The sequence below is a fragment of the Episyrphus balteatus genome, chromosome 2 (genome assembly GCF_945859705.1).
Source record: "Episyrphus balteatus chromosome 2, idEpiBalt1.1, whole genome shotgun sequence".
NCBI lineage: Eukaryota > Metazoa > Arthropoda > Insecta > Diptera > Syrphidae > Episyrphus > Episyrphus balteatus.
The window spans coordinates 117,305,795-117,320,888 of record NC_079135.1 but is presented as its reverse complement, the minus strand read 5'-3'; the positions used below and the strand labels follow the sequence as shown (position 1 = coordinate 117,320,888).

The following is a 15,094-nucleotide window of genomic DNA, read 5'->3' as shown; positions in this document are numbered from 1 at the left end:
CACTTTACCAAAAGTTTAATAAAGTTCGAAAAGTTGATTCTATTTAGTTAATCTATTACCAAAATTTGTATTAGAAACATTTTTTTCATTGGAAATTCTTGTTGTTTAGAAAAAAAAAATGTTAAGGATTTGATAAAAAATTTAAATGTCTGTATAATTTTAATACTTTTTATTTTTTTAATTTTATTAATTTGCATTTCATCAAAAAAAAAAAAAAAATTAAAAAAAAAAACATATATGGACAGAAAAACTTTATTTAAGCAAAAGAAAAGAAAATGTTGGCACAGTTAAATTAATGAAGTTTTAAGAAAGTTATACATTTATAAAAATATTAAAATAAAAATCATTCTATTTACACTTTATCATTTTTGAAAATAGCTAAAAATAAAATAATAAGCTTTACACTACTTCGTTATTTAACCAGTTATTTATGTAATAAAACTATTTCTTCGTTTTAATTTTACATTTTTGTTTACTTTAGTAAGTTATTATTTTTACAATATTTTAATTTCGTAATTTGTTTTGCTAGTGTCTTATATGCACTAATTTTAATTTTTATTTTCAGTTCCTTAATTATTATAATATATACTTAGTTAACTTTGCAGTAACTTAATCTGTTTTTTATCAATAAAATAAGTATCAATTCGAATTTTGTTTCTTTTAAAATGTTTCAAGGTGTTTTATTTTTACGTAATTCAATTTTAATTTGCCTTTTGTTTATAATAAATAAATATTTATATATTTTTTTGTTTTATTTTGCAGTTGTTCGAGTTTTTCATCGGTTGTATAGGAAGTTACATTCACCATATTTTTTTTATTGTTTGTATAGCATTTTTTATTTTTGTATTTTTTGTGGGTTTTTGTTGTTATTTTATTTTATGTAGCAGTAGCAACTATTTTAGATTATAATTAAGTATGTATACTTTTTTGTTTGGTTATGCAATATTGTGTTTTGTTTTAATTTTTTTGTTTTCTAATTTTAAATATATTTATAATTATTTTACTATAAATTATTTTTGTTTTATAGTGTAGTTATTGTCCACCCTCCAGTTAACGGCTTATTTTTATATTTCTTCTTTATTTTTACTGTTATTTTTTATAATGTACCTATAATTTATTTATATTTTTATATTGTTTTTTTTTTTTTTTTTTATATAACAAAAATATCTAATAGTTTACACATACACATAGGGGTCGTTAATTTTTTCTTTTTAATTTTAGAATTAATTAAAAAAAAAACTTATTAAATAAATATAATTAAACTTATTGGAATTATATTTTTTTATATAAGGATTTCTTCTAGGATCTATAGATTAATTGCACTCAAAACAGAGCCGAAATCATATAAAGCGTTGGGTCAACGAATCATCAGTCCACTATCTGGCGACCATCGATTCGCCCGATAATACATATCCTTGTACATCGATGGGCACGAATTTTGATTTTGCTTTGAAATAAAAAAAAAAAAGAAATCATTGAAATAAATTTTTTTTAACATACTCGTATTTATATTTTACTTAAAACTTAAAAAAAAGGTAATAATATTTTTAAATGCCTGTGGAATAAACATTTAGACTTACCTTTGATTTCTTAAAATCTATATTAGTTCTTATTGTTCTATGGTGTAACCCCTGCACCGGTCTCGCATTATTGCCTAATGGAGCTTTTGGTGTATTCTCAGATCCTTGCATTAGTCGCCTAAGCTGATACAACTGAAATGAAAAAACAAAAAAAAAATAGTTTAATAGTTGCTTAATCAACTTCTTTGAATTTTAATAGAGCTTTTTGAGTCGTTAAAAAAAATTATGACAGCAACATTTTTCAAAAAAAAAAAAGGTATACCGTTCTGAAGAATTTATTAGTCCACATAATATTTGAACAAAATTACAACTACACAAAAATTAGATCTGTTTAATTTTAATTTAAAAAAAAATGAATTATTTTTTTAAAAATCCAAAATTGATTTTTTTTGAAAATTTTTTATTAATTTTTAAATGGTTTACGAGAAATTCCATACAAAAAAAAAACGGTTCTAGAATAGGTACCCCTAATAACAGTACGTGTCAAAAAATACATGCTTGTTTTATTTCAAAACTAGAATCTTATGTGCCACAGTAAATACATATTTTTGAAGTTATACTTCTTATGGGAGGGTGGGTATGAAAATTTACTTTTTGACAAGAATGTCAAAGGGATTATGACGCGATCACCCTGGGTAGCAGGGCTGTCGTTTCACCTTTATAGTAGGCAGTACTTAAGTATTTAAAAATGCAGTACGCCGCAGTACGGCAAACATAAAACACACAACACGTTGCAAGTTACATGGGTAATGTGGCAAGTTGCATGTGGCAAGTTCTATGTTTCAAGTTGCATGTGGCAAGTTGCATGTGGCAAGTTGTATGTGGCAAGTTGCGTGTGGCAAGTTGCATGTGGCAAGTTGCATGTTGTAATTTCCATGTGGCAAGTTGCCAGAGTTGCAAAAAGCTCACATTTTAGCTCAGCTCCCTAGGTACCATAGCTTAGCTCATTTGAGCTGAGCTGAAAGTGAGCGCCCCAACTTCCAACGCCTATATCTCGGAATTTTGAAGAAAATGAAAAAAAAAAATTTTTGATGCCAAAAGGTAGCGGGGACTCTAACCTACATTTGGGTACAACTCCCATCCCTGTAGGTCCACGCGTTCTCAAACCGGGAGAACTTAAAAGTAAAAAAAAAAATAGGCACGATTCTGAAAAAATAGGAATGATGTGGCGGTTTAACATGGAAGGCGATTTTTTAAACATCTGACAATGTGCAAAGCGTAGGCCCATGACACAAGCTATCATTTGGCATCACTCCCAAAAATTGCTCTCAAGCGGTTTAGCTTCCAGGAGCGTTCAAAGATTCGGGGATTTTTCGAAAAAAAATTTTACCCCAACTTTCAAACGCGATTTTCTCGGAATTTTGAAAAAAAATCGAAAAACCGGATTATACCACTATCGGGTAGCTGAGAATATAAGCTTTCATATGGCACCACTCCCCTGTCTCTAGATCAAAGCGTTTCAACGCCTATATCTCGGAATTTTGAAGAAAATGAAAAAAAATTTTTTGATGCCTAAAGGTAGCGGGGACTCTAACCTACATTTGAGTACAACTCTCATGCCTGTAGGTCCACGCGTTCTCAAACCGGGAGAACTTAAAAGTAAAAAAAAAAATAGGCACGATTCTGAAAAAATAGGCATGATGTGGCGGTTTAACATGGAAGGCGATTTTTTAAAAATCTGACAATGTGCAAAGCGTAGGCCCATGACACAAGCTATCATTTGGCATCACTCCCAAAAATTGCTCTCAAGCGGTTTAGCTTCCAGGAGCGTTCAAAGATTCGGGGATTTTTCGAAAAAAAATTTTTACCCCAACTTTCAAACACGATTTTCTCGGAATTTTGAAAAAAAATCGAAAAACTGGATTATACCACTATCGGGTAGCTGAGAATATAAGCTTTCATATGGCACCACTCCCCTGTCTCTAGATCAAAGCGTTTCAACGCCTATATCTCGGAATTTTGAAGAAAATGAAAACAAATTTTTTGATGCCTAAAGGTAGCGGGGACTCTAACCTACATTTGAGTACAACTCTCATGCCTGTAGGTCCACGCGTTCTCAAACCGGGAGAACTTAAAAGTAAAAAAAAAATAGGCACGATTCTGAAAAAATAGGCATGATGTGGCGGTTTAACATGGAAGGCGATTTTTTAAAAATCTGACAATGTGCAAAGCGTAGGCCCATGACACAAGCTATCATTTGGCATCACTCCCAAAAATTGCTCTCAAGCAGCTTAGCTTCCAGGAGCGTTCAAAGATTCGGGGATTTTTCGAAAAAAAATTTTACCCCAACTTTCAAACGCGATTTTCTCGGAATTTTGAAAAAAAATCGAAAAACCGGATTATACCACTATCGGGTAGCTGAGAATATAAGCTTTCATATGGCACCACTCCCCTGTCTCTAGATCAAAGCGTTTCAACGCCTATATCGCGGAATTTTGAAGAAAATGAAAATAAAATTTTTGATGCCAAAAGGTAGCGGGGACTCTAACCTACATTTGGGTACAACTCCCATCCCTGTAGGTCCACGCGTTGTCAAACCGGGAGAACTTAAAAGTTAAAAAAAAATAGGCACGATTCTGAAAAAATAAGCATGATGTGGCGGTTTAACATGGAAGGCGATTTTTTAAAAATCTGACAATGTGCAAAGCGTAGGCCCATGACACAAGCTATCATTTGGCATCACTCCCAAAAATTGCTCTCAAGCGGTTTAGCTTCCAGGAGCGTTCAAAGATTGGGGGATTTTTCGAAAAATTTGCCCCAACTTTCAAACGCGATTTTCTCGGAATTTTGAAAAAAAGTCAAAAACCGGATTGTACCGGATTTTTTTTTTATGATAAAAAATTAAACATTTTACTAAAAAAATAGAAATATATTAACTATTAAAAAAACCAAGAGAAAAGATCATGAAAAATTATCTGTTTTATTTATAAAAATATCCATGTGTTAAAATAATTCCATTAATAACTAGAACCAAACATCTTAAGCTATAGTGTTTTATAAAAGTTTAAAATATCTTCATATTTCATTATACTTTCCAAATAAAAATCAATGTATCCTCTCACCCATCACAGCTCAGCTCAGCTCACTTTACCTTAGCTCACCCAATAGCTCAGCTCACCCAACAGCTCAGCTCAACCTTCAGCTCAGCTCACTTTCAGCTCAGCTCAAATGAGCTGAGCTATGGTACATAGCTCAAAATTTGAGCTGAGCTGTGAGCTGAGCTCAGCTAACTTTTGAGCTTTGTAGCAACCCTGCAAGTTCCATTTTGCTACTACTAGTGCTGAAGCACACACAATTCTCATAAAATGACCATATCGCACATTTTATGCGCAATTCATTTACTTTCGTTAACCATATACCGTACGTTTTGAACCGCACAACCTGAGTAAATTTCACAGAATAAATTGAAAACTACATGGACGCAAGGAGGATGAAAGAATTAATTTATTGTTCACTTGATAAAAATGTAAAAAAACGAAGTGTGGATTAATTAATTTAATAATAGAAATTAAAAATGTCAAATGAAATTCATTTATGATGAAGATGATGAAGATGAAGATGCTTCGCATGACAGCAGGAGTAACAAAGCTTGATAGAATTAGAAGTACAAAGATCCGAGGAAGCCTTCATGTTAAAAATACCATCTCCCAAAAAATTGAACACGACCGACTCAGTTGGTATTGCCATGTTCAAAGGAGAGATCCTGAGAACCCCGTCAAAAAAGCAATATCATATAACGTTCCAACACGAAATAAAAAGAGAGGTAGGCCTAAAAACTCCTGGTACAAGCAAATGCAAAAACACCAGCATTCAGTTGGCCTCAGAAACGGAACAATACAAAACCGGGAGGCTTGCCGCCGATTTCTGAGGTCAACCCGGCGAACCCCACAGGCGGATCACTAGTGTGAAGCAGTAACGTGGGAAGGTTATGATCCCCTCGACATCGAGATCATAACAGCGCCGAGAAAAAGGAAGAAGAAGAAATGAAATTCATTTACATTTACTGAATGAGAAGTATAACTTCAGTCGCGTGTACATGTACACACACTCTTTTTTTTAAATTAAAATTGTATGAGCCAATTTTAGGCTTTGGTTTAAATATAATGTTTAACCAACTATTGCCTGTTTTTTTTTTTTCATGAAAAAAATTTAGTTTATTTGTTTTTATTAAAAAATATTATTAAATACAAAAAAAAGTTTAGTTAAAAGACTCTTTTGAATGGATCATATTTTTTCAAGAGTATTCATTGCTTAATATTTCTTGACATGAAAGTATTTTTTTTTATATCAATTATTCGTCTAATGTTTTCATGCATTTGCCCTTCATTGTTTATTTTTTTTTTGCGGTTTGATTCTTGTCAATATATTTATTCGAAGTAGTTTATGGTATACATGATTTTTTATTTTGTTTTTCATGTACCTCCTCTAATGTTAAATTTTTGAATCCAAAACTTTCCCTCTAACTAAAGGTCTTAAAGTAATATAATCACTAGGGCGTTCGTTATTTAGGTTTTTTTTCGAGAATCAAGTTTCTAAGTGGAAAATCTGTTTCTAAATAATAACAAAAAATACCCTAATTTTTTCAGATTTTTATTTTGACACTAGATGGCACCCCAAGAGGGTTAAAGTTTTTTCTCATTTGAAATAGGTATGTGTTGACTTATGAGGCCATTTTTTTAGATATAGACTTAAATCAAATTTTTTTTTTAATGAGGAGCTTGTCTACATTAAACAACGTTTTCAAAAAGGTGTAAACCATTTTTCTAAGACCAGGGGTAAAGTCAGGGCATGTATGTTTTTTTAGGTTTATTAAAGCAAGCATGTTTTATTAAAATTAAAACATGCATGTCCTGACTAAACCCCTGCGGTCCTAGAAAAATGATTTATACCTTTTTGACAACGTTGTTTAATGTAGACAAGAACCTCATCAAAAAATTTTGGTTTAATTCTATAAACATATAATCAATAGTTTTAGAAAGAATCGAATTCAAAGTAAAAAATTGTGAAATAAGCTTAAAAAGCTGAAAAACGCACTGAATACTATTTTTCTTAAGACTTTGAACTTTGAAAACTGCTGATCAAACATTGAAAAACTTATGGTTTTATGAATTATAGATTTTGAGAAAATTGAAAAATACGAAAACTACATATTTATCAGACTTTTAATTTGCCACCATTAAAAATGTAAGTTAGTTGAGAGCTTTGTGTACCTCCAAGAAAAAACACTAGATACCTCGCCAGCCAGGCGCCAATGTCAATAGGTATTATTATCTAAAAACTACCTTGCTTGCCCACTTCGCAGGTTCTCAGGATTTGAACCTGCTCAGGAACTTCGTTGCTTCGCTTAGGGTATGTAAAGTCGCTATGTCAATAGGCATTTTAATTAAAAGTATTTTGCCTGGTCCCCTCCGCCAAAAAAAAGGAACTAAACCCCCCCTTTATAATAACATCATTAAATCACGTGCAATAAAATTTCTTCTCAAAAACTAGCATAGGAACATTTATGGTTTTCAGGGTTTGATTAAAAATCAATCTAGGCAGTTTATTTTATTAGAAAATTTTTTATTGAAATCTACAGCCTTTACAAAAAAATTTATTAAATATAATTTTTTTAACTTTTTTTTCCAAATTTTAATTTTGAAATCGATTACATATTTCAAAAACTATTGATTGAAATTATTTGATTTAAAACTTAAATAAATAATAGTTACTAGAACTCGTTCATCATGCTACAATTTTATATATATTTATTTTAGCTCTCGATTCCTCAAAAAAGTACGCATACGCCCAAGTGTACCTAACTCTACTAAGAAATGTCAAAATGCATCGTTTGATAATAAGAATGAGGTTTGAGAGAATGTCTTAACCAAGATTTTGTGTGAGGTTGAACCGTTATTTGACTAAGATTCAACTTTGTAAAAGCAGAAGCAGAAGCTTTTCCAAGTTTTGATTTCATATTTGTTGTTGTTTGTGATAACATGTGTTACAACAATTTAAACTGTAATTCACCCTCTATACAGTATACAGAAATGCATTACAAATGTATGTATAAATACATATTTAATATTTTTAATTTAATTAAAAAAAAAAAAAAAACAACTTTACGTAATTAATCCTTCAAATTACTTGATTTGATGTTCAAATTATTAACACTCTTTAAATAAATTCCTAAAATCTACGAAATCCCCCGTTTAAAATTTTAAGCGATTTTAATTATTATTGACACTTTTTTGTTAATGAATAAATTTGCAAACAAAAAATTATTGAAAATATGAATTATTGTGTTTCTTAATTTTAGTATATGAATAGGTTTCAATGTGTTTAACAAACAATCAATGAAAAATATAAAAAAAAAAAAATAAATAATAATACATAATACCAATTTAAATATTAAATTAATGAAATTTTCAGAATCGAACATTTAATTTGTTTATTTTAAATTGAACAAAAAAAAATTTATTTGCTATTCGTAATTGTGTGTATTTAAATATTTAAACATTTTAATTATACGAATATTTATTTAAGATTACCTCCTGTTTTGTTATGTAAATTGGTTTATTAACAATTATCCACACTGTACTCTCCCAGCAACCAGGATGTGTTGTTGATCCTTCATAGGTTATGAAATGATCTGTGTTTGGCAGCAGAGAGCGTATTGAAATGTGTCTAATTGGTGTTGAGAATCCTGAAAATAAGAAAAGACTTTATGAGTAAGTTTGAGTTAATCAATTTCAAACGTAAAAATAAAAAAAAAAAATAAAAATATTCCCTTTAGCTGAAAAACACCTTAACAAGTCTTTTAATAAAATGGCGAATTTAAAGTATCAAAAATATTGCAGTCTCTATTGAATCACGAAATACTCCGAAAGTGTTTCTGTAAACAGAAATTTTCACCACAATAAACCGGAAAACAAAAATAAAATGAAACCAATTCCTCCTGTCAAGTATAGTTAAGGCTTCCTTGTGTACAAACAACAGGAATTCTTGAAGAAACACGAAAGGAAAAATGTCAGGAAAAGGAACTTTTTTTTTTCTTCTCCTTTCCTAAGTCTTTTATGATTGGCTTTCTTTCTTCATCAAACCAACAACTCAAATCGGTAGTATAGCTTCTTTCCGGTTAAAGAAACACTCTTGCACAACTTTTTCTCAAAGTTCATATCTCAGCAAAAGTCTTACTCTAAGAAATAAAAAAAAAAGGAAAACAAAAAACAATTTATCTGTTTAAAAAGGTGGAATCCAAAGGAAGAAACACTTCGTATAGTTTTGGTAATAACAGCGGATGTAGACAAGGAACGTGTGGTAAAGCCATCTAATACAACTGTTACCTAAATTAAGGATTTTTCTTCATTTTTTTTTTTGCTTCTTCGTTTCTTGAAATCTTCTATATCATAGGCAATATAAGTAGTAGATACAACACCTTTACAAAACTAGGGTAAAAGGTATGTGTTTTGGGTAGAAATACATTTACCTTATTGAGTAGAGTAGAGAGGAAATAAAGCAGTTTAATGTAACAGCAGGTTAAAAAAAAAAAAAAACGAAAGGTAGATTGTACTCAAAATTTGAATAAAAAGGACATGATATGAAGAAGGAAAAGTAATGATAATTTGAGAGAAAAAATAAGGATAACTTACCTCTAAAAAGCACCTTGTTAAAAGTACTTGTTATAATTCTAAGCTCAGGATTTGGAGTTTCACCTATTTGAACCATCAGTGACAGGCCAACGATACCTTGTGATTTGTGTTGTGCCTCGGACATATTGTGGTACAGTTCTTTGTTGAATCCATAGATTTGGATCTGAAATGAAAAAGAATTTTTTGAAATAAGAACAAAAGTAGAAACTTTTAAAATTAAAAATGTTAAAACAACATTTCTGATATACCTAGTAGTTACAAAAATTCATACCTAATTTTAATAAAAACCTTTAAAAATTTGAGGACTAGTTCGATTTTGTAAACAATTTCAAAAGACATGTTAAAAATGTAGGTATAAAACTTGTTTTTATAATAACTTGAATACTTTTAAATGATTTACACCCAAAGCCATTTGATTTCTTGTATAAAAAGGGTTTTAATTAATTCTTTTTTGAAATCGTTGTTATTTTAAAGCTTAAAAAACTAACAAATAAATTATAAAAATTTTATCGTTTTTTTATGTGTCCGCTATTTTGAACTTAATTTTTTAAGAATGAAAAATTTCTAAAATTCAAAAATTTTTAAAATACAATTTAAATTGATGTTAGCATTATTAAATTTTACCTTAAATTTTTTTTTTTATTCACACAACCATTTTCAAAATAATAAAATATACAGATAAATCTCCAACCAGACACACAACATGATTTGATAATTTTTATTTTTTCTTGCGGTATCAGTAATAACGGGCAAACAATAAGACATGGCATTACGACACGATAAAAATTAAAAAAAAGAGGTTGTCTGTAAAGCCGGTTTACGGACTATGATTTTACGTGATAACGTCTACAGAAAACAGGTTGTATGCTTTTGTTTAAAATGAGTCAATTGAAGCGTTTACTTTTTTCAAACAATCATAATTTACAAGAAAAAGCTAAAAACAAAAATACCTTTTATATTTTCTAATTATATTAATTTTTTTTTTATTTTAAAAGCTCACAAAAAAAAATTATGCATTTTAAAAGCCAAGTATTTTTTCTTAAGAATAAAACCATTTTTAAATTTTTACAATGCACAAAAAGTATAAAAATAATTTATTGAAAACAATCATTTTCATCAAAAAAAGCAAAGAAAACATGAATTTTTATCTTCTCACGTCATTAATTCCATTTTTTTTCCCTAACAACCTATTTTATACCATCTGAAAACTTATTGTCTTAGCTCAAAATATATATATCCATCAGGTCTATGAGACATCTACAAAAAGAGCAAGAATTTTTTGAACTCGAACAATTTTCATTAATAAAAGCAAAAAAAACATTTATTTTTATGTTCTCATACTATGGAATCAATTTTTTTTGTTTGACAACCTATAAAAAAATATATATCATGTGAAAGCTTATTATTTCACCTTTCATATCACGTACCAATCTCATTTCAAAGATGCCTACAAGAGAAGTTAGAATTTTTTAAAGTCAACCATGTCGAATTTCCAGACTGAGATTTCGGTACTTCTCACACTGGTGGCTGATCTTTACTGGTGTTTTGAGGTTTTTCGCAAGTTTCTTGATTTAACATTGTGTAGCTTGTAGTTAGTCTACCGTTATGTGTGATATACCAAATGAAAGGTAATTGTATCAGGATGCTCATAAATGTTTAATAAAATTTCTATCTGCTCTTGGTCAAAAGTTATAACTTGTTGAATGCTAAAATTTAATTTTACCGTTATCTCAAAATTGTGTTTACGAAAATAATTGAAACAAAAAACGATGAAAATCGGTTAAAAACTGTCAAACAACGTGTTTTTTTAAAACTTGTTTCTTCCGTTATTCAGTCAAAACTCACTAAACGATTCCAAGTTTTTGCAAAAGGCCAAAACCTACATGTCCTATAAGTTTGAGATTTTTTGAACTTTCAAAAAAAAAAAAGCTAAAAATCAAAAATTACCCAAAAATACCCCTAAAAACAAGGCGTTTTTCAAAAATTCATATTTCGAAACGCAGAATGTTGGAAAAAATCCGTATCAAACGCCTAATTTTTTTTCTCTCATCTTTCACCTGGCATCTTTAGAATTATCAAAAAAAAATTTCCTCTACCCAAAATCATCATTTTGTCATAGCGCCAACACGTGTACAACGTTCAAACAAAACGTTATAGCTTTGTTTCAAGATTTTTTTAGAATTTTGTCTTAAATGCAGTTATTCTTAAATTAATCTCATCTATCTATAGCAATTCTCTACGACTTTGCGTTTAGATTTTAGCCCAAATTTCATCTTTCCGTTTTACTCCTGTTTACCCTATTAAATGACGGAATTTTTAAAAGTCCTTCATTTTTATTAAGACTTAGGTTATTCACAGAGAAAAATAGACCACATAAAATAGAACAAAAACAATAAGATTTCTCTATGGTTTTCATCCAAGAAGGAAACCTTATTAAAACAATCGGGTTTTCCTTATTGTTTTAAAATCTGCAAAAAAATAAAAAAAAAGATGACCAGGCTGGGAATCGAACTGGAGACTTCAAATCTTTAGTCGCCCACCTTACCACCTGAACCAACCTGCCATGAAAATATTGATCGCGATTTTTGTTCTACTGCTAAGTTGCAAAAAAAATCAACTTTTCAGTCAAATTTTAATAAGATTTTCTCTATAAAAATAATAAGAAATCTCCTTAAAAAAACCTTATTAATCGTTGATTTTAATAAGATTTCCTTATGAAATGTATGGACGGTAAAACAATATGGCAATCTGTTAGTTTTTAGCGGGTCATATTTTTCTCTGTGTTGTCTTTCAAATAAGCTATAGAAGATTTTTGCATCTCTAATAGTTTATTTTTAATTTTGAATTGAAATTTTTTTCCGCACTGCGAAAGTGCGAGAGTGTAACGTTAGAAAATGGCGTCATTTTTTTGTGGTGGCTGCCATGGTTCATCGATTTATAAGACGTTATCACGTCAAATAAAGTTTAAAAAACACCTACTTTTTGCATATAAAAAAATAACTAAAAAACACTTAAGGTTCGTCATTTATTTTATTTTAAAGTTTTAAAGTTGAAAATATTCTTAAATTTAGTTAAATAAGCACTTGACATTATAAACAAATAACTTTTTCTTGAAATAATGATTTCAAAATCCTGTAAAAAGGTATATTTTATAACAAAAAAATATATAAGTGCATTAGAGTTAAAAATCTCTTTCAAAAATTTTTAAATAAAGAGATTACCTTTCAATATCTACCTACAGGTCAAGTTTCCTCAGGCTCTCCAGGCTTAAAATAGATTGATTGAAAGATTCTGTCTTCTTATTGATATATATTGTGTTTTAATTAGCATTTTGTCTCTAAAGTCTATATTTGTACCAGTTTTTGCTGATGCTATAGGAACAACGTACATACATCAATTTACGTGCCTAAGGCAATTGTTGTCTTATATGCAAATAGAACAACAATACAATCAATTTACCCTCTCCCAACCTAGTTACTCAAAATCTAAACTTTGTTCTTTGGTTATTCAATATTGATTTTCCAGTTTTAAATGCTTGCAGGCTTAACCAACTTAATTTAAATCACTTTGGTCAGATAGAAGCTATTAAAAACAATCTCAAAAGTATTTAAGAAAACTCTATAAAATCTAAATATAGAGAAAACCAGAAAAAAGAGAGTGAGAGTATGAAGAAGAGTTTTATTAAAACATTTAAGTTTACATTTGTCTCTTTGTCTGTGGTTTCCTAAGGCGATTATATGCCTTTCAAAAGACTCTTTCACACACAAAAAGTAAATTTATCTTCACAAAACGAGGACATATTATTTTTTTGAAGATGAACATTTTCCAGCAGAGTCTGTCTTTGGAACGAAACGAAGACGATGATGATGTGAGTTTTTGAAATTGCCAAAAAGAGAGAGCAGGTGATGACCTAACCAGGCCAAAAAAAAAAAGAAAGAAAACAACATAATGAAGCCACTTCAAAAGTATTTTCCATCTTAAAGTGTGTCATCTTCCTTTTCTCATCCCCCCTTGTATTTTGAGAGGTGTCTTCTTCTACTAAAACAGCTGACAAAACAAAATATTTCTCAAAACAATAATAATTTGAATGTGGTCATGTTTAACAAGTTTCGTACGTACATTCTATTTAGCCTCGAAAATATTATGAAGAAACAACCAAAAATAGAACAAGACAGAAAATACAGCCAAGGAACCCAAAAACCAAACAATGAAAGAAAAATGGATTTAGAAAGTTTGAAACTTTTGAGACTTTAAGAGGAAGAAACTCATGTTAGAATGTGGTCGAACAAAAAGCTGCTATATTTTCATAAGTCATACTTCAGATGATGACTATTATGCAATAATAATGAGTTTTCCACCTTGCTTTCACATATACTAACAAAATTTGTTAATACCCAAAAAGGATTTATTGTGACATTGTTTCAAGCTCCTTATTATTTGAAGTTTGTCGTTTGTTGATGTTTCAAAATTTTACTTGAAAACGAGAGGACACACTTGGGGAAAATTATTATGTTTAGGAAGATTTTAGGTGAAAGTTTTTGTGAAAGTAGATTAACAGAATAGTTTTGGTTTAAGCTCTCTTTAAGTTAATCCACAAAATGAAAAAAAAAAAAAAAATACGTGGGGTCATTAGAACATAAAATACCAATGAAAATTCTTTGATCAGCTAAATTTCTACATACACTCTGACAGAAAGTGAAATTTTCGATGCTTTTACCATACATACAATACATTATTTTGGATGAAAACATTACATAGTTTGATCACATGGTTGTAAATTGTTATTGAGAGTTCCTGCCATAAAAACGCTTTCTTGATGAATGACTTTCTCGTAAACGAGTTATAACCAACTTCAAAGAAAATAGTTGTAAAAAAATGTTTTGAAATAAAAAACAATTTTCAAAAAAAAAAATAAGTTTTAGATTAAAAAAAAAGATTTCAACTTTTTTGAAAAATAATTTTTTTTTAACGGATAAATACATTTTATTTAGCCTTTGTTTTAAAATGCTTGTTGATATATAATTTTATTGGCATACCCGGTTTTTAAAATTTCTATAACATACAACATTCTTCATGTATACTTTTAACATAATTGGAATTTCATGGGACTCAGTCGTGCATTTTATTTTTTATTAAAGTCATTCGAGCCGTTTAAAAAAAAACATACGTTCGTATTTTGATCATGTGGCAGGTACCGATAAATTTATATTTACTGTTTTCTATTAAAAAAAAAAAAAAAATTACGCATACGCCAGCGTGTACCATCTTTACAAATAAAAGTAAGTTGATTGGAAGAAAAAATTGATACTAGTTATGCACACTTTTTGAATTATATTTGTGTATATATATGCTATATATATTGTGCAACTAAGCTGCCGCATAAGATGAGTCCGCTGCACAGTGGACCAGTTTTTGAAGTTATACTTCTTATGGGAGGGTGAGTATGAAAATTTACTTTTTGACAAGAATGTCAAAGGGATTATGACGCGATCACCCTGGGTAGCAGGGCTGTCGTTTCACCTTTAGAGTAGGCAGTACTTTAGTATTTAAAAATGCAGTACGCCGCAGTACGGCAAACATAAAACACACAACACGTTGCAAGTTACATGTTTCATGTGGCAAGTTGCATGTGGCAAGTTGCATGTGGCAAGTTTTATGTGGCAAGTTGCATGTGGCAAGTTGCATGTGGCAAGTTGTATGTGGCAAGCTGCATGTGGCAAGTTGCGTGTGGTAAGTTGCATGTGGCAAGTTGCGTGTGGCAAGTTGCATGTGGGAAGTTGCATGTGACAAGTTGCACGTGGTAATTTCCATGTGGCAAGTTGCCAGGGTTGCAAAAAGCTCACATTTCAGCTCAGCTCACAGCTCAGCTCAAATTTGAGCTAG

At 30.0% G+C, this 15,094-nt stretch overlaps 1 protein-coding gene across 1 annotated transcript in view; it reads right to left on the bottom strand.

The window, feature by feature from the left end:
* Positions 1 to 1,202: 1,202 nt before the first annotated feature.
* LOC129912349 (carbonic anhydrase-related protein 10) overlaps positions 1,203 to 15,094 on the bottom strand; it is an 80,693-nt gene continuing 66,801 nt past the window's right edge. The window contains exons 5-8 of the mRNA XM_055990568.1: positions 9,212 to 9,374; positions 8,111 to 8,265; positions 1,581 to 1,712; positions 1,203 to 1,447 (exon numbers count right to left, since the gene is read on the bottom strand). Of these exons, the coding sequence (XP_055846543.1) occupies positions 1,358 to 1,447; positions 1,581 to 1,712; positions 8,111 to 8,265; positions 9,212 to 9,374 (540 nt within the window). The 3' untranslated portion in view covers positions 1,203 to 1,357. The remainder of the gene's footprint in view (positions 1,448 to 1,580; positions 1,713 to 8,110; positions 8,266 to 9,211; positions 9,375 to 15,094) is intronic.